Here is a 27,409-nt window from a genome sequence, read left to right as displayed (position 1 = left end):
TCTTAACATGAGTTTAGCAGCCGAGCCAACCTCAATGAAGGAGTATCTGTTGCTACAGATCATCCTGTGTGGCCTCTCACAGACATGACCACCTGGCGCCCCAAGACTTCAGGCCTGGGCCTGCAGCCCCTTTCCATGCTGAGAAGAAGCTGCGGGGCCCCTGCAGGGTTGTGCCTCAGCCAGGAGGGGTGCCTCACACATGCCCCTGCATGGGAGGAGGTGGGCTCACTCTCCAGCAGACAGACAAACAGAAATGGCCCCAGGGAAGAGGTGAAAGTTCTGAGGCAAGAATTTATTCCAAGCAAACCCGTGGTCGTGGACAGCTATCTCAGAGCCTACGTCACTCAGCAGAGTCACACATTTCAAAGCAGGTCACACAAGTCCCTCATGAACAGTCTTCCAGCTTCAGCCCTTGTCTTGCCACCTCTGTGGTCTGAGCTGGGGGAGGGGAAGGGCCTCCTAGTTCCCAAACAAAACACAGGTACCTAAGGGCTGAGAGAAAATTACACAGCCTTATTTTTATTAGTATCTATCAAGAAAAAAAAAACAAAATTCCCTTCCTGCTCCAACCCCACCTCCACCACCTGGGCCCTCAGGGAGCAGCATCTGCCCAGTGAGGACCTGCTGCCAGAGCTGTCCTTGGAGCCTGGGCACCTGTGCACGGCCACCCCTCATGCCTGTGAGCTGCCACAGGTCCCTTCCTCCACAGTGTGGGGATGAAAGGGCAGCTGGCATTTCTCCAACCTTCAGCTGTCGGCCTTGGGAACTTGGAAAAGATCAGCGATGTCCAGCAGGGCTTGGCGGATGTGGTTTCCAAAGCGCTGGGCGTTCTGTGGGAGCCGAGTTCAGATGCACCTTCAGATATGCACCCACCCCTCTGTTCCCACAAGCAAGGGTGCCTCCCCGGCCAAAGACACCTGTGTTCCTGGGCAGCCCCAGGTGGCACCCCTTCCTCAGGCCTGAGCTGTGGCAGGAGACTCACCGTCTCTGAGCTTGAGAACTTGCTGGAGATGTGGAAGAAGATCGTGTTCTCGCCCGCGATCATGTAGGAAACCCCATAGCCATCATCTGCTACCTGAGGGCAACACGAAGGGTGAAGAAGGCATAAATCAAACCCTGAAGATCTGACAGCCAAGCTGATATTGTACTTGATCTTCCCACAAGAGTTGCAGGAAGGGCCCCAGCCCTAGACACTGCATTCTTCCTGAGGACCACACCCAGGAAACCGTGAAAACCAAAGAATGCTGCCCAGACCCCGCCAAGGGATCTAGGACCTCCCAGTTTCCCTCAGGGGCCTTATCCTCTAGATCACTCCGTCTCTGTCCAGAGGGTTCTCCAGCCTTCTGACAAGCTAGCCCACGTGAAGGTTTCTGTGGGAGACAGCTGCACTCTCTTGGATAAGCAGACTTCAGAAGTACCTGGTGCACTGCCCAGTTCCCTGGAAACCAGCCCCAGGCACGGTCATGCTCCAGCAGGGAGGTATTTGGGATGGGTGGGTCCCAGGTGCTTGGCTGCCTGAGTCCATAGCTAACATTCTGCTTCCATGCAGGTCTGGGGTTATGCGCTCCTCTAAGCAAGGTGCTCCTGCCTCTTGTCTGACCTCAGGGCCTGCACTCGCCACTGAAACCCTCAGGGCCCTGGTGCTGCCCACCCACTCCCTTCAGGAGCACTCACAGGGCCAAAGCCACCTCCAGCGCCCAGGTGATTGGGGTGCTGCTCTGGGTCGAACATGCGGATCTGGGATTGGGGGATCTGGCTGGTGGAGAGACGCCAGGGTTCCGAGAGCACCTGCAACGGAGGCCGCAGCTGGTCAGAGGCCACAAACCCAAAGCACCTGTCCGACACGTGGTGCCTGCGACCTGCTCTGAGCCAGGCACGGTTCTGCTGAGGGCGCAGGAGCTCCCTGGCCACCACCCCGTGGTCCCCTACGCATCATGCCACATAAGGCTTGTGTGAGCTGCCCAGCCCTCCCTCTGCTCTGCCTCTCCCCCACGTAGCCTCACTAGTCTCAGTAGTGCTGTCACCACCTGACAGAACATATATTTGTCTGTTCCCTGTCACAAGAACACCAACGCCACGAAGAGGATGTTGCTCCTGCTCAGTCCCAGGACCTCAGGCCCAGGTGGGGTGTGGGCGGGAAAGCTGGCCCAGCCCTCCAGGGAGCTTCAGGGGAGAGAGCCAGACAGAAAACAGGCCGTGCCCCATCATGAGATGGCCCAAGCCCTGCGTGTAGGAGGGCAGTGGGACAAAGAACACACCCAACAACACTGCTGACCTCAGCGAGGAAAGGAGAGCTGACTCCTAAGTACTTGGAGACCAAGTAAAGGCAGAAGAGGTGCCTGTCGATCCCTGCCCCAGTCATGGCCAGGCGGTACATATTCTGGTGCTTCTTAGCAGCTTTCTGGAAGAGATCTCGCAGGTCTGCTTTCTGCGGGGCAGAAGTAAAGGGGTGAAGGGTAGCCCTGGCCCTCCAGGCAGACAGGAGGCAGAGGGGGCACCTCACCCGACGACTGTGACCCCCCTGTGGGCAGAGGACACTCACCGTGTGGGACCCCTCCATCATGGCCTGCACAAAGGCTGTGGACTCGCTGGTACAGGAACGCACAGTCTCAGTCCGTCCCTCCCGGAACATTCTGGTCATTGAGGCCTCATAGGTCAGGCAGAACTTACCCCTGTCCTGGGATATACAGAGGGGTGAATCTGGCAGGTGGACCCCGGAACCACCCTGCCCTCTCAGCAGCGGGAGGCGGGGCTCCTACCCGGAAGTGAGCCAGCTGCAGCGCAATCTGCACAAAGGCATCAGGGCTGGTCCGGCACTTCTTGATGAGGCCTTTGCCAAAGGGCAGGAACTGGAAGCAGTACAACTCCACGTCGTCTGCCAGTGCCTTGGCCACCTGGTAGGAACTCTCGATGACCGCCTGGCACTGCCAAGACATGGGAAGGGTCAGCTGAGGGTAGGGCTCTCCAAGCAGGACTCTGGGTCACGTCTAGGAGGCATGACGTTTAGCTGGTGGAGAAAGGGCACAGCTGGCCAAGACATCTTCAGGAGGAGGGTACGCAAAAGACAATCTGAGGGACAATCAGCCCCCAGAGGCCGGGCTGAGCTTTGGGGGGAAGAGGGAAGTGCTGAAAATGCTCCAGGGGCCTGTGAGTGCCTCCTCCATCTCATGGCTGTCTCTAAACACAGATGGCCCCAGGGGCGGTGGGTGGTCTCTGTCCTCCCTGAAGCCAGTTTGGACTCTACGGGTATCCTGAGATGGGCCCTGTGCCTTCCTGAGGGCTGGGCCAGGCAGTGGGGCCAGCAGGAGAGGAGGCTCAGGCCTTGGGGTTGTACCCACCTGCTGCTTTGTGGTCTCACACCTGCTCTGGGAGCTTCCAACCCACCTGTTTTGGAATGTCCCACTGCAGCCGCGTAGGAGGTGCGAGCGCAGGGTTCGGTTTGCCCAGGCAGTGCCCAGTCTCCGTGTAGCCCAGATGGAAGCTGTCTGTGCCCAGGACAAACTACAGGGAGAGGATGAGACTGAGAGGCCGGCCTCATCCCCTACAGCCTGCCCTGCAGGTTCCCTCCGCAAGGCTATTACCTCCCAGAGGTGCCCAATGATGGGAGCGTCTGCCCATGCATGCTCTGCATTGAGACCCAACTGGCCATTCTTGAAGGAAATGAGAGTGAAGGATTTGTCAAACCACCTGCAGAAAGAGTAGACACATGAAGAACCAAAGCTGGGAATGTCCAGAGGAGCCTGACCTGCAACCCCAACCTTTAACCCTAATTACTAACCCTATTCTCTTTCTCTTTTTCTCTCTTTTTTTAAATTGAGATGGAGTCTTGCTCTGTTGCCCAGGCTGGAGTGCAGTGGTGTGATCTTGGCTTCCTGTAACCTCCTGGATTCAAGGGATTCTCCTGCCTCAGCCTTCTGACTAGCTGGGATTACAGGTGCCTGCCACCATGCCCGGCTTCTAACCCTATTCCCTAACCCAAACCCTAGCCTTTAACCCTAGCCACTATCCCTACCTAACCACTAATCACAATCCTAACTACTTTTAAGAAGGGGTCTCGCTACGTTGCCCAGGCTGGTCTTGAGCTCCTGCACTCAAGTGATCCACCTGCCTTGGCCTCCCAGAGTGCTAGGATCAAAGGTGTGTGCCACCCCACCCAGCTCATAACCCTACCTTCTTTTGTCTTTAATCCTCTAACCATAACCCTAACTTTTAACCTTCAGCTATGACCTGTGGGGCTGGGGCTGCCGTACCTGTTGTAGCAGTTGCCATGTAGCAGAGCCTTGCCATAGAGGCTGAGGCTGGCCTCATCTTCGGGGTCATAGCAGTAGGATTCCTCATCCAGGGCCACGAAGAAAGCAGCACGCTCGATGGTCTCCAAGGCAGCCTTATTCTTTCCAGAGCTAAAGAAGGCCTGGCGTGCCTGTGCCCACTCCACCCTGCAGCACGGGGCAGGGTAAGCAGTGGGCAGGTGGACTTGGGATAAGGGTGCCTCTGAGGGCCTGGCTGGACCTGGAGATGGGGGTGGGGTGCCAGGCTGGACCTGGAGATTGGGGGGTACCACGCTAGACCTGGAGATGTGGGGGTGCCAGGCTGGGCCTGGAGGTGGGGGTGTGCGTGCCAGGCTGGGCCTGGAGGTGGGGGTGTGCGTGCCAGGCTGGGCCTGGAGGTGGGGGTGTGGGTGCCAGGCTGGGCCTGGAGGTGGGGGTGTGTGCCAGGCTGGGCCTGGAGGTGGGGGTGTGGGTGCCAGGCTGGGCCTGGAGGTGGGGGTGTACGTGCCAGGCTGGGCCTGGAGGTGGGGGTGTGCGTGCCAGGCTGGGCCTGGAGGTGGGGGTGTGCGTGCCAGGCTGGGCCTGGAGGTGGGGGTGTGCGTGCCAGGCTGGGCCTGGAGGTGGGGGGGTGTGTGCCAGGCTGGGCCTGGAGGTGGGGTTGCCAGGCTATTTTGGAGGGTGTCTCCACCCTCTGCACACTTCACCTGGCTGCCACCCATCAGAGGTAGGTTATGCTGGCTGTCCTGCTGCCATGACCACCAATGCCCCTCCCCTAGTTGTGCCTCCAGCCTCCAGTTCCAGGGTGGCAGGCAGGGCCATGCTCCTCTCCTCACGGAGCCCTGAACTCAGGGTGAGGACAGTCCCTCCCCACAGGCCAATACCTTCCTCCTGCAGTGAGGGCTGCCAGCTTCTCCTCCCCAGGCTGAGGTGGGGAGGGGTCATCCAGGATCCTCTGGAACTGCATCTCCAGATCCTGAGGCTTGAGCAGACGGGAGCCCTCATAGAGCCACAGCTTGAAGAAGCGTCCCTTGTGGTAGACAGCCACGTGCCGGCTGTCCGAGAGGTGCTGTAGCACATCTGTGACAGAGGCCACGGGCAAGCTGAGGCGGGGCCCCCAGCTACATCCTGGGAAGGGCCCACCTCCCATGAACTAGGTGACCCCTGCAGACCCTGCTTTGCTCGGCCTCTGCCTGGGCCTTCCTGCCCCCTGGATGGGATCTGTGTGTCCTAAACCAGGCCCTGTGCTGGGTGCTTCTGCTATCTCTCATGTAACATCAACAACAATCCTATAAAGTATTTCGCAGAAGAGGAAACGACACACTAGGAGGTTGTGCAAACCACCTAAGGATACAGTGTCAGAAGCAGGGAAGGCTGCTGCCTCTGCCAGACTCCTGGGTGCCCCCCTCCCCTCCTCTGCCAGCTCCATGGCGGCGCCGGGTCTGTCCTACGCTTTGGGCTGCAGCAGGACTCCCTTCACCACGCACAGTGAGCCCCGGAGGGGAGGGGCTCTGCTCTGGGCCCCATGGGGTCCCTGCACTAGCATCACGCCTGTAAATAATAGATGTCTAGTATCTGTCACAATTGACTACTGTTCAGTTTCAGGACCCTGAGACACTGGGGACGCTTGGTGATGAGCAGGCAGGAGGGCAGTGAGCCAGCCAGATGGCCCACAGCTAGTAGGGAGGGGGCTCAGTTACCTGTGTCCTTGCCCGGGATCCGAGTGGTGTTGAACATCCTCTCCATCTGGTAGGAGCACATGGGCACTATGCCCAGTGCCATCACCTGAGGGAAGGCCCAGCATGGCTCAGACTCAGGTCTCCTCTCCCATCCCACCTTCAACCCTGAGGCAACTCACAGGCTTGATTTCTTCGCGGTCCAGTTTACGGCGATACATGATCATGGCGTGGATGATGTTTCCCAGGCGGGCTGCCTGCACGTCTGTATTCTTGATGAGCACAAGGTCCTACAGAGAAACAGAGCCCGCGGGGTGGGGGCCTCTGTCTGGGTGTCACCTGGGTCTTGCTGACCCAAGGACCAATCTCTTCGGGGGCCTGAGGTGTTCTGTCTCCCTCTTCCAGTACATCCTGCACGTGCTGCTGGGGTGAACCTCCAGAAATGTACAACTGATCACAGTAACCCTCTGCTCCAGCTTCAGCCTGAGCTGCTTTATTCTTTATTTTTTAGAGTTAGGGTCTTGCTGTGTTGCCCAGGCTGGAGTGCAGCAGGACAAGCCTGGCTCACTGCAGCCTCAAATTCCTGGCCCTAAGTGATCCTTCTGCCTCAGCCTCCTGAGTTGCAGGGATTGAAGTCATGCACCACCACGCCTGGCTCTGAGCTTTTTATTTATTTATTTATTTTTATTTTTAATTTTTAATTTTTTTTTTGAGACAGAGTCTCACTCTGTCGCCCAGGCTGGAGTGCAGTGGTGCGATCTCGGCTCACTGCAAGCTCCGCCTCCTGGGTTCACACCATTCTCCTGCCTCAGCCTTCAGAGTAGCTGGGACTACAGGCACCTGCCACCACACCCAGCTAATTTTTTGTATTTTTGGTAGAGATGGAGTTTCACCGTGTTAGGATGGTCTCGATCTCCTGACCTTGTGATCCACCTGCCTTGGCCTCTCAAAGTGCTGGGATTACAGGCATGAGCCACTGCACCTGGCCTGAGCTGCCTTTTTATAAGCTATTTTATGTGCTTGTATTCTACTTCTTTTGCTTTGATAAAGGGGTTCTACCACTTAAAAGCAGTTTAAAACCTCTGGTATGGACAAGTTGTGTGTAAGTTCCTGGAAGGACAGCTTATGCAGGAGAATCCCAGTAGACTCTGGCAGGTCAAGTGTGCTTTGGACAGTGGGAAAGGAGAGAAGAGGCGTGCTATACAGCCCAGGTGGCTGGAAGACTCAGAGACTCAGAAGGGCCAGTTACATGGGGCAGAGGCAGACTGCCTTCATTCTGCTGTCTGGCTCTGCAGAGGGACACAAAGCAAGACATGTTCTAGACAACTCCCTGGTCATGGTGTCAGGACAGCTGGGAACCCATGGCCAGGAGGCCAGTGAGGAAACCAAGGAAAGAGGTGACAGAGCCTGAGCTGGGCAGGGGCGGTGACCCCAGGACTCAGAGAGGCGGTGGCAGGCTGGGGGTCTCCACTCTCCTCATCCTCAGGATCCTCACTGCCCCTAAGCTGCTTCTGGACTCTTCTAGGATCTCCTCTCCCTCTTCCCTTTCCCTCAGGCCTCACTCCATAACCTCCACTTGCCCATGGAAGCTGCTACTAGAGCCCCGGGCTGTCCTCCAGGTCCTTTGCCTTGGAGCTGGGACAGAGCTGAGCACACGCGGGGGCCTGGGGGCTCCAGTTCATACCATGACATAATAGTTGCTGTTCACCATGAGAGGGCTCCTGCCTCGAAGGTAGACGTACTCTTCCCACCAGTCACTCACCTGTGGGCAGGTGGAAGCTTAGAGCTGGGGCAGGGGCAGCCAGGACACACAGCAGGTGACAATGAGCCCATGGGCACAAACTTACATAGTTACTTGCCCACCATGACTTGAGCACCAGGTATTTCTGCAGCCTGGGGGCAGTCTTGTCCTGGAATTCTTTGGCCAGCATCTCCATGCGGTAATACTCCTCATCATCCAACAAGGGGCGCACAGACTCTAAGTACTGTCCAGCCAGTTATCATCACCGTGGGTCCAGATGGCGAGGGTTGCCTCTATCTTAATCCTCTTCCCACCTCTCCCTCCTCACCCAGCCCATTCTCAAGCCCTAAAGGCCACTCTTTGCATAGACCTTATATTTGGAAACATCTCCTGAATCCAGCCTCCCCTGCCCACACTGGGATGCCCAAGCGAGGCCCTCACCCGCTGAATTGTGGCTGACACCCTGGGCACAGGAAGCTTGGGCAGAGATGTCTGGAAGCTGTAGAGCATAGGGTGCCGGCTGGATAGAAGGCGGATACACATCTGGGGGTACAAAGCAGAGTGCTGGGGTGGGAGCCAGTGGAAAGAATGGAAACCAACCAGCCACTCCCTGAGACCCTGAGCCATCCCAGCCCCTCCAGGACAAATCACACACCAGGCACAGTGCCCTGTCTGCCTCTCCCCTCTAGCTCAGAACCCCAAAGGAGTCCAAAGAGTCTCAACCCAGGTGCCTGAACCCCTCCACTGGCTGCTGCTCACAGCCCAGATCCTGGTCAAGTTGCTGGTCTTGCCATGCATCTCGAACATCCACCCATGGTAGGAGAGAAGCAGCTTCAGGGTTTGGCGGAAGAAGAAGATGCCTGTCACCCAGACGCCCGTGGAGAAGATGGTCATGCTGAGAAGTGCCCGGGTCTGCGGGGTCTGGTAGGGGCCACACCTATTGGAGAGGGGGCAAGGGCTGCAGAGGGTCCTCTTGAGGCCAGCCTTGGGTGGCTGTGAACTGTCTCTGGGGAAGACACCAAGGGGAAGAACCTCCCTGGGCACACTCATGTCTGACTGAATCAAATAAGAGCTGATATAGGGCTAAGACAATGGTTGTCATAGGGGAGGGCTGCCCCGTGACTGCCAATGGCTACTGTCCTGTATCTGCCCAGCTCAGGAACCTCAGCCTTGGGAGCTGGGCCCAGCCCTCCCTGGTGACACCTGTGCCCCTCCAGTTTCACTCCTTACCCCTGAGGGAGGCATCTCTGGATGCAACTGACCAGCCCCAAGGAGACATCCACGTCGCAGAAGGAGGAACCCACTGTTGCCATGATGACAACCAGCCAGCTGGTGGGGCTGCCAGGGTACACGCCCCTGAGGATGCCATTCTGTGGGCAGAAACAGGCGCCCTTATGGAGCCGGAGGGCGTGAGGTTAGCCTGCCTGTGAAGTCTTGGGAACTGGCTCCTGGTCTTGGCCTGTAAGGCTTTCCTGATGCCCTGCTGTGCTCCTACTCCCCATCCACAGCTCCCTGTGTCAGACCACATCCTGTGCACCCCTCTGGTGTCTGTACTTCCACAACCTGCACCGGGCAGAAGTGCCAGCCAAGGAGGCAGTGAGGGACCCTACCAAAGCGGTTAACAGCTGACAGCGGCTCTGAGAGCTCCGTTCTGCACCTGCTGGGAGAAGCACCTGTGCGCACCTTGATGCGGATCAGGCGTTTCTTCCAGGAGTTGATCCCAGACAGGTAGACGTGTTTCAGGGCCTCCCGACTGAGCCGGAAGTCGACCCCATCTGGGGTCACCGTGAACTGGAAGGCCACGGCCTGGTGAGCTTCCGCCATCCTGGGGGTTGGTCGGCACCTAGGATGGGGGCAGATGGGTGCGCGGGCGCGCTTAGGCCGGCCCCTCCGCCAGCCGCGCCGAGACGCCCCCAGCCAGTCCGCGACCCCACGCGCCCCCCACCCCGCGACTAGCGGCTGCCCCCGGCCCGCGCCCCCCGCCAGGCCAACCGCCGCCAAATCCTCGCGCCAGCCTTTCGGGTGGGCACAGCCACTGTGGTGCAGGGGGTCTGGGCCTTGAAAGCTCCGGGAGCCCCAAGGACGGTGAAGGGCAGCCTGGAGTTGGGGGGCGTCAGCGAGGGAGCGGGCAGGGGAGAGAGGAGTCCCGGAAGAGGAGCCGGCCTGGACAGAGGCAGGGTTCTGGAGCCCGCCCTTCCCCACCCGACCGCGCGGGACCCAGCGCCGTCCTGTGCAGGGCTGGGGGCCCAGACCCCCGCGGGCCGCCCTGCGCCGGCCCCTACTCACAGCTCGGGTTCGCTCCTGTCCGTGCGTGGGGCCAGCCACTCTGGCCCGTGTCCCCACGTCCTTCAGGCCCAGCCACCCCCGCCCCGCCCTCACCAGGAACCTGACACCTACTCCCAAATCCCGGTCGGGAAAAACGTGGGGCGGGAATCAGAACCCACCCACCTTCCGCGGTGGGAATCGCAGGGCGCGCTGGGTTTCTGCGCAGTGAAGGTTGCTCAAAGGTCTGGGAGCTTGGGGGGCCCCAGTCTCGTGAGGATGGTGGCATTAGAGCTAAAAATAGCCAAATGTAGGGAAAAGGTCACCGATGTGTCATATGCTGCCTGTTCTGGGATCGCTGGTGCTCCAGGCGGCACCCCCGCCTCAGGGTCATCTTCATATCCCCATCACTCTCCTTCTCCTCCCCAAGTCCTAGTATTTATTATTCTAAGCTGGAGCCAGGGGAGTGGGGAGGGATGGGGGACCCCAATTGGCAGCATGAACCCTAACCACTTTCAATCTCAGAGTACTGAAGAGTCCCTTTGTGTGTACCGCTCGGTTGGGTACTTTCTGCTGCTGCTCAGCAGGGCCAGCACAGGGTGCGAAGAAGAAGCTTGTTTATTGTGTTACATACACAGCACGGGGCTCTGGCCTGCCAGCCATGGGGCCCTACTCAAACTCAGGGAGAGGCCGGTCTCCTGAACTTCAGTTTCACGTGGGGGCTCAGCCCAGTCCCCAGGGCCTTCTGCTCGTTGTTCCTCCCTCCAAGGTCCTGCCCTGGAGGCTCCAGGAGAAATCCAAGGAGTGGGAGGGTGGAGAGTCAGGATGAGGAGTGGACACTGGTCAGCTGCCCCTTCTGCTGGAAGTAGAACTGGAACCGAGACTGGGCATAGTCCTAGGGAAGGAAACCCACCCCACACAGTGGTGAGAAGACGTGGGACCAGTATTCTACATCCACCTCAGGCTGCCCACAGCCACCCGGGACTCCCCAGGCCTCCCAGAAGAGTGTGGCTGCTGCTGCTCCCCAGCCCCCCAGCTAGCATTCCCATCCCCAGGGTCACTTACCAAGTAACCAAATTCTATGGTGGACATGGATGCCTGGAGGATGGACCACAGACCCCAGAAGAAATGGGATGCCAGAGCATACCTGGGGGGAGGGCAGGAAAAGTAGGAGCATTCAAGAGCACGTCTAGCACCGCTAGACCAGGTTGGCCAATCCCTACAGTTTTAACTTCTCCCCCACTGTCCTAACTCCACTCTCCACAGCCACTTTCCCTGCAGCTTGATAAATCTGCCTCTTCCCCAATCCCTCTTTCCTCTGCTCTGACCTACCCCGCCCTGCCCCTCCCCTCCTTCCTCACCGACTGACTTCTACCAGCAAATCTTCTTCCAGTTTTCTCTGCTCCTCTTGGGAGAGGGTCTCACCTTTCTTTGCCTCTGCCAGGTAATGGCGAATAAAATGCAGCTACGATCAATGGCCAAGAGTCAGGAATTGGGGAGACTGTGGAGTATTTCCCAGGTAACATCCTTTCCGGCCATTCCTTCCAGACTCCACCTCCCTCCTTCCTCACAGGATGGGTCCTGCTCCCCAGCCTCTGGCCCACATACCTGCTGTCCTTGAGTGGGGTAGTCTGTGGGCCTTGCTTTGTAGAAAGGCCATTCCTCGTGAGTATAATCATAAACCCACTCACAAAAATGGTTCCCAATGTCAAAGCCCCTGGGAGAATAAGGTGGACATTCAGTCCCCAAATGCCCTGGGCAGCTGGCCTGTTCTCAAGCGCCTTATGGGAACAGATCTACGGGAAGCCATCTTTCCAGCCTCACCTATAGTTATAACTGCTGTACTCGAAGTCCACCAGCATGAGGCTGTCAGCATTTTCTGGCTCTGAAAGCAGCAAGATGTTCCCTGGGGGAATGGGGTGAGGTTCTGCTCACTCCAGAGCCCTCTGGCTCTTCTATCTTGGGTTGGGAGACTCAGATGCCTTCTCCTACCTTCCTGGATGTCATTGTGGCAGAAGACGACTGGTGATGGGGTAGACTCTAGTAACTTCCTGCAGGGGTATGGGAGCACGGGTCCTGAGCAGGAGTGACTAGAAGATCAGAGCCACCCTAACAGGCCAGGCCCTGACACCAGCTCTCAGTAAATACTCGTCCTGCCCGCTCTCACCTGAGGTTGCCCATCTCATCCTTCAGGCTGTACATCTCCAGCAGATTCATCTCAGGGAGGCCAGTTGGGGGCAGGTCCTGGATCTGTTTTAGGTACCTGAAGCCCAAAGAATAGGATACACTGGCTCTGCTATTCTTTCCCACTCTTCTCCTATCTACCCCTCAGGCCAGACTACTGCACCCCTGCTCCTATCACTGTGTGACTTGTCTGGCAATCATTTCTTTTTTCTTTTGAAATGGAGTCTTGCTCTGTCACCCAGGCTGGAGTGCAGTGGTGTGATCTCGGTTCACTGCAACCGCTGCCTCCTGGGTTCAAGCAATTCTCCTGCCTCAGCCTCCCGAGTAGCTGGGACTACAGGTACATGCTGCCACGCCTGGCTAATTTTTTGTATTTTAATAGAGACAGGGTTTCACCGTGTTGTCCAGGCTGGTCTTGAACTCCTGAGCTCAGGCAATCTGCTCACCTCAGCCTCCCAAAGTGCTAGGATTACAGGCATGAGCCACCGTGCCTGGCCTTGGCAATCATTTCTTTTATTTTCTTTTTTTGTTTGTTTTTTTGAGACAGAGTCTTGCTCTTTCACCCAGGCTGAAGTGCAATGGCATGATCTCAGCTCACTGCAACCTCCGCCTCCTGGGCTCAAGTGATCCTCCCACCTCACCCACCTCGGCTCCCAAAGTTCTGGGATTCCAGGCATGAGGCACTGCATGTGGCCTCTGGCAAGCATTTCAAAGCCTGTTCTGTGACAGCCCATGACATCAAATCCACTCAAGTGGAGGGCTGGATAGAACCCCGGACACACCCACTGGCACGGAGGTTCAGCTCAGGTGTACAGGAGCCCTGAGGAGGCTCCTGACTCACCGCTCCATGGTCCCAAACAGCCAGTGGGGCTCCTTGGTGAAAGGCATCTCCATGCCATGAAATTGCGCCATCTTCGTGGCAATGGCTGCTGACAACACTGGCTCTCGAAGCTCTTGAGTTTTCAATGGCCGGCTCTGCACCCAGGAAGCTATCAGGGTGGTGATGGGGCTGGGGCAGGAGGGGGAAGGGTTGGGGCAATGGGGGGAGGTCAGGGTTTTGGGGGAAATTCCCTACTTGGGGTGAGGGATGTGAAGGCAGACATTGGGCACTGGGGTAGGGTTAGGGACTGGAGGTGCCTTGGGGAGGAGAGGGTAGGACTGGTCTCGTACTGGGATGTACTGTTCCAGCCGGCCCTCCGGAAAGACTCCGTACAGCTGGGGCCCCAGCGACCGCTCTGCAAGGATGGCGAACATCACGCTTTCCAGCACCAGGGAGTCCACGCCCTGAAAAACGATGGATAGCAAAGGGGCCAAGGCAAAGTGGCACAGGGACACACATCAGGGCTCGCCTTCCTTCCACCAGAGCTGGGACTTCTGGTCCAATTGCCTGGAGGCTCTGGAGCACAGGCTTTAGCGTTGGTCTATTTTTATTTAGAGATGGGGGTCTCACTATGTTGTCCAGGCTGGTCTCGAACTCCTGTGCTCAAGTGATCCTCTCGCCTCAGCCTCCCAAACCGCTGGGAATACGGGCCCAGGCTTCGGTGTAATGAGGTGTTACTGAGACCGTAAGCCTCGGTGTCCTCAACTGCGCAATGGGAACACTACTACCCGCATCGCGTAAGCGACAGGCCCTAAAGCCACTGGCGCTGCGGCGCTCACAACCCCCTCACCTGCAGGATGGCTCCGTACAGCCGCAGCAGCACCTCCCGGGGCTCCTCGCCAACGCTGGGCAGGTGATCCGGGAGCGAGCAGCGGAAGAGCAGGTTGCTGAGGCCTCCGCTGCAGACCCACACCAGGCGCGCTCAGCCGGCGGCCGGCCCTACCTGCCGCGGCCCCGGCCCCCTCCCGGCCAGGTCGGCCCCGCCCCGCCCCAGGCGCGGGCGCAAGAGGGGGGCGAAAACATGGAGCATCCTGAGGGCCCCGCGGCTGACCCCTGACCCCGATCCGCGCACCGGAGAGGCTGACCCCTGACCTCCCACCTCACGGGGTAAACCCTCAGCTCCTCGGGCTGCACTCGGCGCCAGGCCCCGCCCAAGTACTCCCGGCACCATTGGTAGGCTCGGCGCTCGGCGTCACGCGACAGCGACGAGGCGCGCCGCCGTTTTGGGGTAGCGTCCGGGCACTTAGACTGCTGCAAGCCGTCTTTGGCCAGGCAGCCGCCAACAGCCCCGCCTCCGGCCACAGCTGCCCCCTCGGCCGCCATGGCGCGGGGTCGACCGGGCCCCACGCCCAGCTGCGCTCCGCTCCCTTCGGACGGGCTCGGTTCCTTCCGGCCGCGCTCGGCTCCTCTTCCGGCCGGCCTGGACTTCTCCGGTCATACTCGGGTCTCTCCGGCTCTATTCGGCTCATGGCTGCGGCGCTCGGCTCTGTCCGTGCTGCGGCCCGGGGGCTCTTTCCGAAGGCCGAATACCGCAGCTCTCCGCCGTGCCCCGCCCCTATGGACAAAGACCAATGGCCTCTCTCTGGGCGGGGCCGCTGTTGGACGGCCTGGGCCAATCCGGGGCGCCGGGGGCCAGTCAGGTGGCGGAACGGCGCGTGCGCGGGCGAGGAACGGCCTGGGCGCTGTAGCGTCCCGGAAGACCCGAGAGAAGGAGCTGAGTCTCTGTGGGAGCCGGAGGGGCGGCCGGGCGGCGGCTGCAGTTGCAGCTCCGGCGCGAGGGCTCCCTTGCCCGGTCCTCTTCCCCGACCCCTAGGGCGCTCCGACAAGGAAGAGCCGCCCAGCGCGCGTCCGTCCTGAGCGTGGGTGAGGCCTGGAGGAAGCGCGCGCGCGCTAGGCAGGGCCCCACAGCGCGGGCAGAGTGCGGGATACGGGCACCCGGTGGGTACGCAGTAAACATTTGCTGAAGGAATGTGACCCTTGGGACAGTTCGGATGACTCTAGTTGCATACATGCCAGTCACACGGGGACTCCCTGGCCGGTAGAGCCGCGACTCTGAATGAGGAGGCTTTTGCTGCCCTGCTTGAGATGCGCGTCTTCATTCATTCCCCTCTCCCCCTATCCTCCTCGTCTCCTCCAGGCCTAGAACCAATTACAGAGTCAAACCCAAGAGCATAAAGTGAAGACTCCTCCTCGGCCTGCGCACCTCACATTGAGGGCGTCCCGATTTAAACGCGTGCCTCCTGCATTTCTGCTTCTGCCCCAGGCTAGAGCGGCGACCAGGAACGCTGGACCCACAGAGATCTGTGGCAATGTCTGTCGAACCATGGTGTTCTTTGGGGCTTCTGACTAGAGTATTGTTTGATAACCAGAAAGAAATCAACAATTGGTGATCACAAGGCTAATGTCACTTGCTGCAGTGGAAAATCATGATCATTCTGTTTAAATCTGAGTCAGTTTTGAGACCTAGAGCCCATTAATTGACAAGGAGGCTTGGTTCCTTTCGGGGAGGATCTTAGAATACCAGCATCTGAGCATGTACCAAGAAATATTCCTCCAGTCCTTCCCTAAAGGGACCTAGAGCCACTTTAAAAAGTAACTGGGCCGGGCGCAGTGGCTCACGCCTGTACTCCCAGCATTTTGGGAGGGCCGGGGCGGGCGGATCACTTGAGGACAGGAGTTTGAGACCAGTCTGGCCAACATAGCAAAACCCCGTCGCTACTAAAAATACAAAAATTAGCCGGGTGCGGTGGCTTGTGCCTGTAATCCCAGCTACACGGGAGGCTGAGGCATGAGAATCTCTTGAACCCAGGCCTTGTTGCAGCGAGCCACTGCACTCCAGCCTGAGTGACAGAGCCAGACTCTGTCTCAAAAAAAAAAGAAAAAAAAGATTCTGGCTGGGGTCGGTGGGTCACGCTTGTAATCCCTGCACTTTGGGAAGCCGAGGTAGGAGGATCGTTTGAGCCCAGGAGTTTGGGACCAGCCTGGGCAACAGCAAGAAACTGTCTTTACAAAAATTAAAAGATTAGCTGGGTGTGGTGGCAGGCGCCTGTGGTTCCAGCTACTCTGGATGCTGAGGTGAGAGAATCACTTAAGCCCAGGAGGTCAAGGCTGCAGTCACCTGTGTTCACGCCACTGAATTCCAGCCTGAGCAACACAGCAAGACCGTCTGAACAACAACAACAAACACACCAAAAAAACTAGTTTACTTCGGAAAAGGGACTATCTAGGTCTTTGAGGGGCTGATACAGGATCTGAGCTGACACTGTTTCCAGGAGCCCTGAAGCATCATGGCCCTCTCATTAGGGTGCAGGCTTATGGAAATCAGATGATAAGCAGAATTCCCAACCCAAGTCCTGTGGTTACTTCTCTGGTCTCAATGCATACTTGGGATGTTTGTACCTAGCAGAGCGCGGAGCTTGTACATTGATCCTAGGCCTTTGGTACCATATGTAAGGAAGAGCAAAGTAGAAGCCTTTGAGACTCCTCACCCTACTGAAACCTTTCCAAGACAGTAAGTCAGAAACAATGCTGCATTCCAGGTGTAATTGCAGAGGTATTTCGCCCTCGAAGACTTATAAAGCAGTGGTTACCCTTTCATCCCTTCAGTTAACCTGAATGGCTCCTGCTAAATCTCAGTGGATTCAAGTAAATGATGATGTCCTGCACAAACTTAGCCAAGTCGTGTCCCCGATCACACCGCTGTGCTAGGTGTGGTATCTTTACTGGAACCGATAAATGCACCTCTGGCACTTGATAATGCAATTATTGACTTGGTGAACATTCTTTTCAATTCCCAGTGGTAAAGAGGATTAAAAGCAGTTCACATTTATATGGGAAGGACAGCTCTGTAAATGGTCTTGCTTCTTGCTATTTGAACTCTCCTGTTCTCAGTCACAATAGTCCTTAGGTAGCTTATCTATATTCCATGTAACATTGATGACGTCATACTAGTTGGACATGGTGAAGAAGGAAGCGCTCTGGCCTTGTTAAGGCCATGCATGTCAGAGGATGAGCGAGAAGCCCTCAGCAGTTCTGGAGCCTGCCATATCAGCGACGTTCTCAGTGGTGCAGCGTTTGAGGGCAAGCCAGGGACAAGTTATTGCATCCTGCATCCTTACAAGGAAGAAAGAGTCACAGCATTGATGCACCTCTGTGTTTTGGAGTCAGCATGCACCACACTAGAGGATACCTCTCTGACCCCTTTATTGGGTAACGGGAAAACTGCCAGCTTTGAGTGGGGCCCAGAGGAAAAGAGGGCTCTGTTAAAGATTTGGATTGGGGCCGGGCGCGGTGGCTCACGCTTGTAATCCCAGCCCTTTGGGAGGCCGAGGCAGGCGGATCACGAGGTCAGGAGATCGAGACCACGGTGAAACCCCGTCTCTACTAAAAATACAAAAAAAAAAAAAAAAAAATTAGCTGGGCGTGGTGGCGGGTGCCTGTAGTCCCAGCTACTCGGAGAGGCTGAGGCAGGAGAATGGCATGAACCCGGGAGGTGGAGCTTGCAGTGAGCCGAGACTGCGCCACTGCACTCCAGCCTGGGCGACAGAGCAAGACTCCATCTCAAAAAAAAAAAAAAAAAAAGATTTGGATTGGGAGATGGGCTTCCCTGCTGCATAGATCCAATGGGTTACCGGGTGGCTTATTTGGGGTAGGAAGGACCCTATATGGCATCTCTGGCAAACTCCAGTGGAAGAGTTGTAGTGCACTGTCCTAGAGTTCTTGGACAAGACCATGCCTTCTGCCGCAGAGAACTACTCACCAAGTGAGAGCAGTACCAGGCACACTACCAGACCCAGGTAGAAACCGAGCACCTGCTAGTGGGACATCAGTGACCATGCGACAGGGTCTGCCCAAGTGAGGTATCGTCAGATCCTCCAAGTCAGTAGGTCAGAGGCTCAGTAGCAGTTGATGGTACAATGAAAAAGGTAGCCTCGGGCTTGGACCCAAGCGTGTCTAGTGGGTAACAGTCATTTACAGGAAGAGGTGGCAGTGTGGCCCCACATCTGCTTTGCACTGATATTTCTCCCTTAGCAGACAAGCATTCTGGTCTGGTTCGTATACGGGTCAGTTTGATGTGTTGATATGAACTGAAAATGAACCACAGGTACACTACAGTCCCATTCAGGGTGACCCTAAAGGACGATAATAGGAAATCCTCTATGGGGCTGAGCTTCCAGCAGTTCATGTGGATATCCACTTTGTGTGGAGGGAGTGGACAGTGGACAGAGTAGTGGCCTGAGGGAGGGACGCATATGGACTTCTGGGTTGTGACGTCCTGCTGGCTGGTCAGGGGCCTGAAAAGAGCAAGAGGGGAAGATGGGCCTACAGGAGTGGCCACACAATATGTGCATCTTTCTCCCTCGTGTTAATACTGCAGAGGAGTCGCTGAACAGCAGGATGGATGGGATGTCAGTCAGCTGTGCCCCTGGCTACCTATGTGCTTGAACAGTGGATTGTGAGTGGAGGCGTCATGCAGAAGGGCACAGGTTAGTGTCCGCCAGCACAGGCCTTCTTTTATCAAGGCTTGTCTCATGATTACTCCTGCTGAAAGTGATCAGTGCTGAGCCCCTCCTGAGATACCATCCCTAGAGCACCCCAACTAGTTACTTAGTGGCAAGTCGGTTACAGCCCTTCATCCTTGCTGGAGTTGACATCTGCTCTGGATAAGGGTTTGTTTTCTGTATCCACAGGGTCCCAGGCCAGCATCACTATCCAGGAGCTTCAAGCATGCTCCATGTACCAACATGGGATCATGGGTCACATTGCCTCAGGCCAAGAAAGCCATTTTATAGTGAAAGAGGTATGGTAGTGTGTGGATTACCATGGGATCCACTGCTTCTCTAATATCCTGCGTTATGTAAAAGCAGCTAGGCTACTGGAAAGATGGGATGACTTTTTAAGGGCTTAGCTGAGGTCCTGGTTCTCAGATAGTATCCTGAGGAGATGGGATATATACACTGAATCAGAGTCTAATATATGGTGCTCTGCCCCCAGTAGATACATCATGTGGATCCGAGAACAGACACAGGTCCAAGAACCCAAGAGTTAGGATTAGCTACGTCTCACCATCATTCCCAGTGACTCACACGTAGAATTTGTACATTCTGTCTCCACAGCCTTAGGATCTGCTGGATTACAGCCTGTTTCCCAGGTAGGAACGCTTCCACGAGGGCACTCCCACTGGTTGCAGGAAGGATACCTCCGCTGAGCCTGAATCTGCAAAGACCACCAGGTTACTCTCAGCTCCTCATACTGGTGGACCAGCAGGCCACAAAGGAGGGGATACTTGATCCTGATAAATGGTGAGGAGGTAGCGTGGCTGCTGCATAACGGGGCAAGCAGGCATTGGTCTGGCACTTAGAGGATTCATCTAGGTCTGTCTTAGTGCTTCCATGCCAAGTAATGACAATGAAAAGGTCTTTTCAGCAGCCGTAGCCTCTAAGAGCTCAGATGCCTTAGGGTGAAGGTCTGGGCGACGTCACCAGGCACGCCATGGAGACAAGCTGGAATACTGGTGAGGGTGAGGCCAAGGAGGAGGTGGCTGCTGAATATCTGTTACTTGGGAGAAGCTGTAGCAGTGGGGATTGTATTTGTTCTGCTAAGCCTCTTGTATTAAGGCTTTCATAGGAGTTGTAACTAGCCTTTACTTTGAAGAATCGTGACAGAGTAGACTCAGTGTTGTAGCTGAGTAGATCTGAGGGGTGCAGGAGATGGTGTCTTCACTGATGCCCTCAGCCCACCTTTAACTGCAGTGGACACAGAGCTGCATCTCTGCCGTGTGTCTTTGCACTTCCTGCTCCAGGCCTTCTCTGATACCATGGCAACCCCTGAGCCTGTGCCGAGATCGTGCCACTGCACTCCAGCCTGGGCAACAGAGCTAAACTCCGTCTCAAAAAAAAAAAAAAAAAGGCGAGGGGAATACATACAGGAATGGACTGTGAGGATACAAAGCCAAGAATGAATTGTAGATTAGTGCAAATTTATCAACATGGGTGCACTTCAAAGAGAATCTTTGATTCCATATTTTGGCTCAAGGCCTGGGAGTAGTTATGACTGTGCCTGGTTGGCTGAATGAAGCCTGGACTCCTTGGTGGTTTACACTGATGGGAAGATGAGAATGTGGAGTGGATTTGTGAGTATGTGACATGACCTGGCTGCCACTCTCCTCTCTCTATCCCTTCATTAGACTGTTGTGTAATTAAAAAAAATAGGTTATAAATTTCTTTTCAAGATAGTAAAGGGGTACAATCAACAAAATGAAAAGGCAGCCCATGGAACGGGAGAAAGTATTTGCAAATCATATATCTGATAAGGAGTTAATGTCCAAAATGTATAAGGAACTTACAAAACTCAATAGCAAAACACCAAATAACCCAATTTAAAAATGTGAAAAGGACCTGAATAGACATTTCTCCAAAGACGACATGCAAATGACCAACAAGTATATGAAAGGGGCCCAACATCACTAATCAGGGAGATGCAGACACCCCAATGAGACACGACAACAACGCGATCCACCTCACACCTGTTAGGTTGGCTATTATATAATGAAAGGGGCCCAACATCACTAATGAGGGAGATACAGACACCACAACGAGATACAACAACAACGCGATCCACCTCGCACCTGTTAGGTTGGCTATTTTATATATATATATATATATATATATATATATATAAAGGCAAGAGATACCTAGTGTTGGTGAGGATGTGGAGAAAAGAGAACCCTTGTATACTGTTGGTGAAAAGGTAGATTGGTACAACCATTATGGAATACAGTAAAAAATTAAAACAGAACTACCATGCAGTCCAGCAATCCCACTTCTGGATGTATATCCAGAGGAAATGAAATCAATATCTTGGAGGATGTCAGTACCAGCATGTTCATTGCAGCATTATTCACAATAGCCAAATTAGGAAGCAACCTGAGTGTGCATCGGCAGGCGAATGGATAAAGGCCAGGTGTGGGTGCTGGCTAGGGATTCTAAAATTATGGGAAAACTGGAAAATTGATATTAGGGGACCATCTGCCCCTTTGGCCATGCCCTCTCTATTTCCTGTATACAAAACTCACTCACCTTATCCTTAAGGGAGACCACTGTAAAAGTTGTTGCAGCATCCAGCTCAAAATTTAGGTTCTCTGACTTCTATGCAATTTGCTCCTTCAGGTCCATAAGTAGATCCTTGTGGTCCAGTGACTTATAAAAGATTTGTCATTCATTCTCCAACAAACTCAGTGTACACTAGTTTAATCCAATGACGTATAAACTAAAACATATTTTATGTGTCCCAAACATACAAAGAAAGATTAAGGGCCGGGTGCAGTGGCTCATGCCTATAATCCCTGCACTTTGGGAGGCTGAGGTGGGCAGTTCACCTGAGGTTGGGAGTTAGAGACCAGCCTGACCCACATGGAGAAACCTTGTCTCTACTAAAAATACAAAATTAGCCGGCTATTAGCCAGCGTAGTGGCGCATGCCTGTAATCCCAGCTACTCGGGAGGCTGAGGCAGGAGAATCGCTTGAACCCAGCGGGCGGAAGTTTCAGTGAGCCGAGATCGCGCCATTGCACTCCAGCCTGGGCAAAAAGAGTGAAACTCCGTCTCAAAAACACAAAACAAAAAACAAAACAAGAGTAAGAATTGGGTAAATACAACAAATACCCCATATTTAGACCCAATCTCTAGTCTGTGGCACTTGCCAAATTCTGTTGAGCATAAATAGTGAAGTCCCCTTTCCTGGCAGCGCCGGCTCAGTTTTCTGGAATGTTTCTCCTTGTCTGTTACACTTCGTGTCCACATCTAGGAGGATGCTGGAGAGGAACCTTCCTGGAGGCTGCATAGTTTCTTCTATGGGATCAAATGCCTCCTGGCTTTTGTAGGGGTTACTTTAGGAGCTGAACTGTCAGAGGGTTTGAGATTGTAGTTTCTTTGGTGATACGATTTCTCCACATTTTCAGTAGTGACATTCTAGCTTCATAACATGAGTTGGGAAGGTTTCTGCCTCCTGTTTCCTGAAATGGTTATGTAGGGTTAGTATTATTTCTTCCTTAAGTGTTTGCTAGAATTCACCAGTAAGGCAATCTGGATCTGGAGTTTTCTTTGTGGAAAGGTTTTTAATTGGTAATTCAATGTCTTTAGTAATTATGAGGCCATTCAGATTTTTCTATTTCTTTTTGTTCCAGCTTTGGTAATTTGTGTCTTTCAAGAAATTTGTTCATTTAATTTACATTGTCAAGTTTATTGGCATAAAGTTGTTCATAGTTTTATAATTCTTTTAATATCTGCTGAATCTATAATGATATTTGTGCTTTCATTCCTGATAAGGTTATTTATGTCTTCTTTTTTCTTGATTAGTCTAGCTAGAGGTTTATCAATTTTATTGAGTTTTTTAAAGAACCAGCTTTTGGTTTCATTGATTACCCTCAATTGTGTATATATTTTTTATTCCATTGATTCTGATCTTTCTTTCTAATTCACTTTTCCCTTTTTTTCTTTCTTTCTCTTTCTTTCTTTCTTTCTTTCTTTCTTTCTTTCTTTCTTTTTCCCTTTCTTTCTTTCTTTCTTTCTTTTTCTTTCTTTCTTTCTTTCTCTCCCTCTTCCTCTTCCTCTTCCTCTCTCTTTCTTCTTTTCTTTCTGACAGTCTCACTCTGTTGCCCAGGCTGGAGTCCAGTAGCACTATCACAGCTTACTGCAGCCTTGACCTCCTGGGCTCAGGCGATCCTTCAGCCTCCTGAGTGGCTGAGACTACAGGTGTGTGCCACTACCTGGCTTGTGTGTGTGTGTGTGTGTGTGTGTGTGTGTGTGTGTAGATGGGGGTCCCACTATGTTGCCCTGGCTGGTCTCGAACTCCTGGGCTCATGCTGTCCTCCCACCCTGGCCTCCCTGCTGGGATTACAGGCATGAGCCACCACACCTGGCTCATTTATTTTTCTTTCTTTCCAGTCTATTACTTTTAGCCTATCTTGGTGTTTATATTTAACATTTCATTTCTTGAGGTAGCTTATAGTTTGTGTCTCACTTTTTAAATACGTTCTGATAATCTCTGCCTTTCAATCTGAGTTTAGATCATTTCTATTTAATGTAATCATTGATATTATTGGATTTAAATCTACCATCTTGCTATTTGTTTTATTTGTCCCATCTTACCTTTGTTCCGTTTCCACTTCTTTTCTGCTTTCTGATGGATTGATCAAGTGTTTTAGTATTCTGTTTTATTACCACTCTTAGCTTATGAATTGTGTCTTTTTGTAATTTTTAAAATGTTTTCTCTAGGATTTATAATATACATTTTTAACTTCTCATAGTCTACCCTCACATAATGTTATAGCATCTCACATATAATGTAAGAGCCTCCTTACAGCAGTGTGTTTTCATTTCTCCCTCCCATCCTCTGTATTGGTGTTGTTATGTTTTAGGGCTGGGCATGGTGGCTCATGCCTGTCATCCCAGCACTTTGAGAAGCCAAGGCTGGAGGATTCTTGAGCCCAGGCATTCAAGACCAGCCTAGGCGACATAGTGAGACCCTGTCTCTACAAAAAAATAAAAAATTAGCCAGAAATGGTGGTATGCACCTGTCGTCCCAGCTGCTTGGGAGGTGGGAGAATCACGTGAGCATGGGAGGTTGAGGCTACAGTGAGCCGTGATCATGCCACTGCACTCCAGCCTGGGCAACACAGTGAGACCCTGTCTCTAAAGGAAAAGAAAGAAAATATGTGCAAAACCCACAAAACTATAAAGAATAGTCAAGCAGTTTGAAAAGAACCAAATGGAAGTTCTAAAAGGAAAGTTTTAATTTAGTTCAAATTTTAGTTGAATTTTAATTTCAACTAAATTAAAAATTTAGTATGCAGCTTTACCAGAAGATTATAAATAACCAAAGAGAGAGACTTCATGAGCTAAAAGATAAATATGAATAAAGTATACAGAATGCTGCCTGGAAAGACATAGATATGGAAAACCTGGAAAAAGGGTTAAGAGACATAAAGGCTAGAATAGGAAAATCCAACATGAGCCTAATTAGAGTGCCAGAAGGAGAAGAGATGGAATGGAGCAGAGGAAATATTTGAAGAGATAATGGCTATGAAATTTCTAAACTAATGAAAGTCACATAATTGGGAAATTCATATAAATTTATATAATTGAGAACCTCATGCAGAAAAAAATACAAAATAAACCTACACGTAGATAGACCACATTGAAACTTCAGAACACCAAAGACAAAAAAGTCCTAAGTGCAGCTGGAGATGCGTGGAAAATGACCTTCAAGGGAGTGACTGAGAGCTGACGTTTTGTAGCAACAAGGAAAGCCAGAGGAGGACAACGGGCGAGGCCTTCGAGGTGATACTGGAAACTAATGACGCAGAATTCTGTATCCTGTAAAAATATCTTTCAGGAACTAGGACAAAATGAAGACATTTTCGGACAAATTGAGTTTACTACCGAAGATTCTCATTAAAGAAACATTTAAAAGGTGTACTTCAGGCAAAAAGAACTGGTATCACAGGATGATCTGACAAGGAAAAAGGAATGAAGAATACAGAAAGAGGTAACATTTGGGTAAATCTAAGTAAACATTGATGGCTTAAAGCAACAATAACAATTCCTATGGGTCTTGAAAAGAAAAATAATAGCCAGGCACAGTGGCTCACACCTGTAATCCCAGTTCTTTGGGAGGCTGAGGCAGGAGGATTGCTTGAGCCTGGAAGGTTGAGGCTGCAGTGAGCCAAGATCATGCCACTGCACTCCAGCCTGCGTGACAGTGAGACTCTGTCTAAAAAGCCAGAAAAAAAAGGAAAAATAAAGAATATTAAAATGCATAATAATAAAATTTAAGTTGGGACTGGAGTAAACAGTTAAATACTTCTCGGGCCCTTGTATTGTTCAGGAAAAGGGTAAAACTATTGATCAACTTTAGGATTTTATAATTTAAGTGTGAGTGCCACAATTAACAGGATGCCTTAGATTGGATTCCTTCAGAAGAAGTAGCTGAAACGAGGATTCACATGCAAGTAGTTTGTTTGAAGCTGCAGGAAATAAGGTGGGTGGGCGAGAAAGTGAGGCAGGGGAGGGAAGAAGTGCCATCCTCCCAGCTGCCTGGTCTCTTATCCTGTGGCCTGTGTAGCAAGATTGTACTTAGAACTTAGCTATTAGATCCAGAGGATAAAGACAGTTTTTGAGGCTGCACATGGTGGCTCACGCCTGTAATCCCAGCACATTGGGAGGACGAAGCGGGTGGATCACCTGAGCCCAGGAGTTGGAGACCAGCCTGGAAAACATGGTGAAACCTTGTCTCTACCAAAAAAAAAAAAAAAAAATAAAAAATTAGCCAGGCATGGTGGCAGGTGCCTGTAGTCCTAGCTACTTGGGAGGCTGAGGTGAGAGGTTTGCTTGAGCTTAGGAGGCAGAGGTTGCAATGAGCCAAGATCACGTCACTGCACTTCAGCCTGGGTGACAGAGTGAGACCCTATCTCAAAAAAAAAAGTTTTTATTAATCAAATTAGGTAATTATGCTGGGAGTTCCAGGATGACAAGTTTGTGGGTGTAAGAGGCCTGATAGCCGGCCGGGCGCGGTGGCTCACGCCTGTAATCCCAGCACTTTGGGAGGCCGAGGTGGGCGGATCACAAGGTCAGGAGATCGAGACCATCCTGGCTAACACGGTGAAACCCCATCTCTACTAAAAAATACAAAAAATTAGCCGGGCGTGGTGGCGGGCGCCTGTAGTCCCAGCTACTCGGAAGGACGAGGCAGGAGAATGGTGTGAACCCGGAAGGCGGAGCTTGCAGTGAGCCGAGATCGCGCCACTGCACTCCAGCCTGGGCGACAGAGCAAGCCTCCGTCCTCCCAGCAAAAAAAAAAAAGGCCTGGTAAATCTCTGTTCAGGGTCTCCAGCAACCTATCAGGGACTCTCCCTGTCAGGCAGAGCCCTGTCATCACCAACTTTAGTGCGTCTTTGGGAGGAATTGGGGAAATCTGAGAAGCGCTCACCAAACATTCTCCAGCTTGATAGCTCCTGGCATGCTTTGCTGGGCCTGTTCCCTTTGCGCTCATCGCAGTAAATGGAAAACTCTCCAAAATTTGTATGTCAGAGAGATTTGTCGAGGCTGCAGTGCTGTCCTCGTTGGGGCTATGATCCTGCTGCAGTGCGAAGACTTTGATGAAAGTGTATAATCCTGTTGTTTATTCAGTTATTATAAAGGTGTCTTTGGGCACCTTTCAGATTTCAGAGATTTAAAAGATTTCCTGGCAAGGCGTGGTGGCTCATGTTTGTAATCTCAGCACTCTGGGAGGCCGAGGCAGGTGGATCACTTGAGTTCAGGAGTTCGAGACCAGCCTGGCCAACATGGTGAGACCCCATCTCTACTAAAATACAAAAATGAGTTGGGTGTGGTGGTGCACACCTGTAGTCCCAGCTACTTGGAAGGCTGAAGCAGGGAGAATGGCTTAAGCCTGGGAGGCGGTTGTTGCAGTGAACTATGATTGCACCACTACACTCCAGCCTGCACGACAGAGCAAAATCGTGTCTCAAAAAAAAAAAAAAAAATTCCCGATAGTAGCAATCTATTTAAAAACTTCAACTGATGCATGTTATAATCATCTTCTGCACTGGTAGAAATCTGTTTTCTGAAAGGTATAATTATGTGTGAGATTTCTTTCTTAAACCAGAAGGATTTTTTTTTTTTTGAGATGGAGTCTCGCTCTGTCACCCAGGCTGGAGTGCAGTGGCGCCATCTCGGCTCACTGCAAGCTCTGCCTCCCAGGTTCATGCCATTCTCCTGCCTCAGGCTCCCAAGTAGCTGGGACTACAGGCACCCGCCACCACGCCCGGCTAATTTTTTGTATTTTTAGTAGAGATGGGGTTTCACCGTGTTAAGCATTGTGCTCGATCTCCTGACCTTGTGATCCGCCCACCTCGGCCTCCCAAAGTGCTGGGATTACAGGTGTGAGCCACCGCGCCCGGCCTACTGTCACTTTCTTTAAGGCATAACAACGTCGTAAATGCCATGGCCATGATTTTGGATGTCCTGTACCATCAGGTGAGAATTACCGTTTTCTTTAACATAGGTCATGCTTGTTTGCTGATGGAAATGATCCAGAAGAGAAGGACAAGTTGACGGTTGAGAGGGTTAATGTCAGGCAAGAAACTTGAGTGGACGTTGAGGAAAGAGTGAGGTTCAGTGGACTGGAGGTTTGTGGTGGTTTCATGACACATGGACTGGAGATTTGTAGTGGTTTTATGACACAGCTCCTAAGTTCTTTGACACTCTTCCCATGGAGGGGTAGGGTCTGTGACCTCCCTCTTGAAGCTGGGTAGGCTTGCAACTGCTTTGACCAATAGGCACAGCAGCAGTGATGCTGCAGGACTTCCAAGGTTAGACCAGAAAAGGGCATGCCCTCCAAGG

General features: G+C 52.9%; 2 protein-coding genes across 6 annotated transcripts; both read right to left on the bottom strand.

Moving 5' to 3' along the window:
• Positions 1-271: 271 nt before the first annotated feature.
• Positions 272-10,725, bottom strand: CPT1B (carnitine palmitoyltransferase 1B). Of its 3 annotated transcripts, XM_055251438.2 has the most exons (21): positions 10,579-10,725; positions 10,131-10,238; positions 9,366-9,525; positions 8,913-9,052; positions 8,442-8,619; positions 8,124-8,225; positions 7,789-7,926; positions 7,626-7,703; positions 6,124-6,231; positions 5,966-6,050; positions 5,150-5,345; positions 4,251-4,436; positions 3,582-3,687; positions 3,385-3,501; positions 2,760-2,924; positions 2,543-2,677; positions 2,276-2,428; positions 1,675-1,788; positions 983-1,075; positions 745-830; positions 272-492 (listed from the first exon to the last, which is right to left on the bottom strand). In XM_055251438.2, exons 3-20 carry the CDS (start codon positions 9,504-9,506, stop codon positions 747-749), a joined length of 2,319 nt encoding a protein of 772 aa, XP_055107413.1. In that variant the 5' UTR covers positions 9,507-9,525; positions 10,131-10,238; positions 10,579-10,725; the 3' UTR covers positions 272-492; positions 745-746. The 3 variants fall into 3 exon arrangements, with proteins under 3 accessions (XP_055107413.1, XP_055107414.1, XP_063478463.1); XM_055251439.2 differs by lacking the exons at positions 10,131-10,238; positions 10,579-10,725 and adding an exon at positions 9,675-9,801; XM_063622393.1 differs by lacking the exons at positions 7,626-7,703; positions 7,789-7,926; positions 10,579-10,725 and having other exon boundaries at positions 10,131-10,408.
• Positions 10,545-17,415, bottom strand: CHKB (choline kinase beta). Of its 3 annotated transcripts, none has more exons than XM_055251447.2 (11): positions 14,108-17,415; positions 13,799-13,907; positions 13,299-13,412; positions 12,970-13,103; positions 12,112-12,207; positions 11,937-11,995; positions 11,769-11,850; positions 11,553-11,661; positions 11,306-11,409; positions 11,010-11,091; positions 10,545-10,839 (listed from the first exon to the last, which is right to left on the bottom strand). In XM_055251447.2, exons 1-11 carry the CDS (start codon positions 14,329-14,331, stop codon positions 10,765-10,767), a joined length of 1,188 nt encoding a protein of 395 aa, XP_055107422.1. In that variant the 5' UTR covers positions 14,332-17,415; the 3' UTR covers positions 10,545-10,764. The 3 variants fall into 3 exon arrangements, with proteins under 3 accessions (XP_055107422.1, XP_063478470.1, XP_055107423.1); XM_063622400.1 differs by having other exon boundaries at positions 12,970-13,117; positions 14,108-14,527; XM_055251448.2 differs by lacking the exons at positions 11,306-11,409; positions 11,553-11,661.
• Between the last annotated feature and the right edge of the window lie 9,994 nt (positions 17,416-27,409).

This window comes from Symphalangus syndactylus, chromosome 18, assembly GCF_028878055.3.
Source record: "Symphalangus syndactylus isolate Jambi chromosome 18, NHGRI_mSymSyn1-v2.1_pri, whole genome shotgun sequence".
Taxonomy (NCBI): Eukaryota; Metazoa; Chordata; class Mammalia; order Primates; family Hylobatidae; genus Symphalangus; species Symphalangus syndactylus.
The sequence above is the reverse complement of the archived record's forward strand: the minus strand, read 5'-3'. Positions and strand labels throughout refer to the sequence as shown.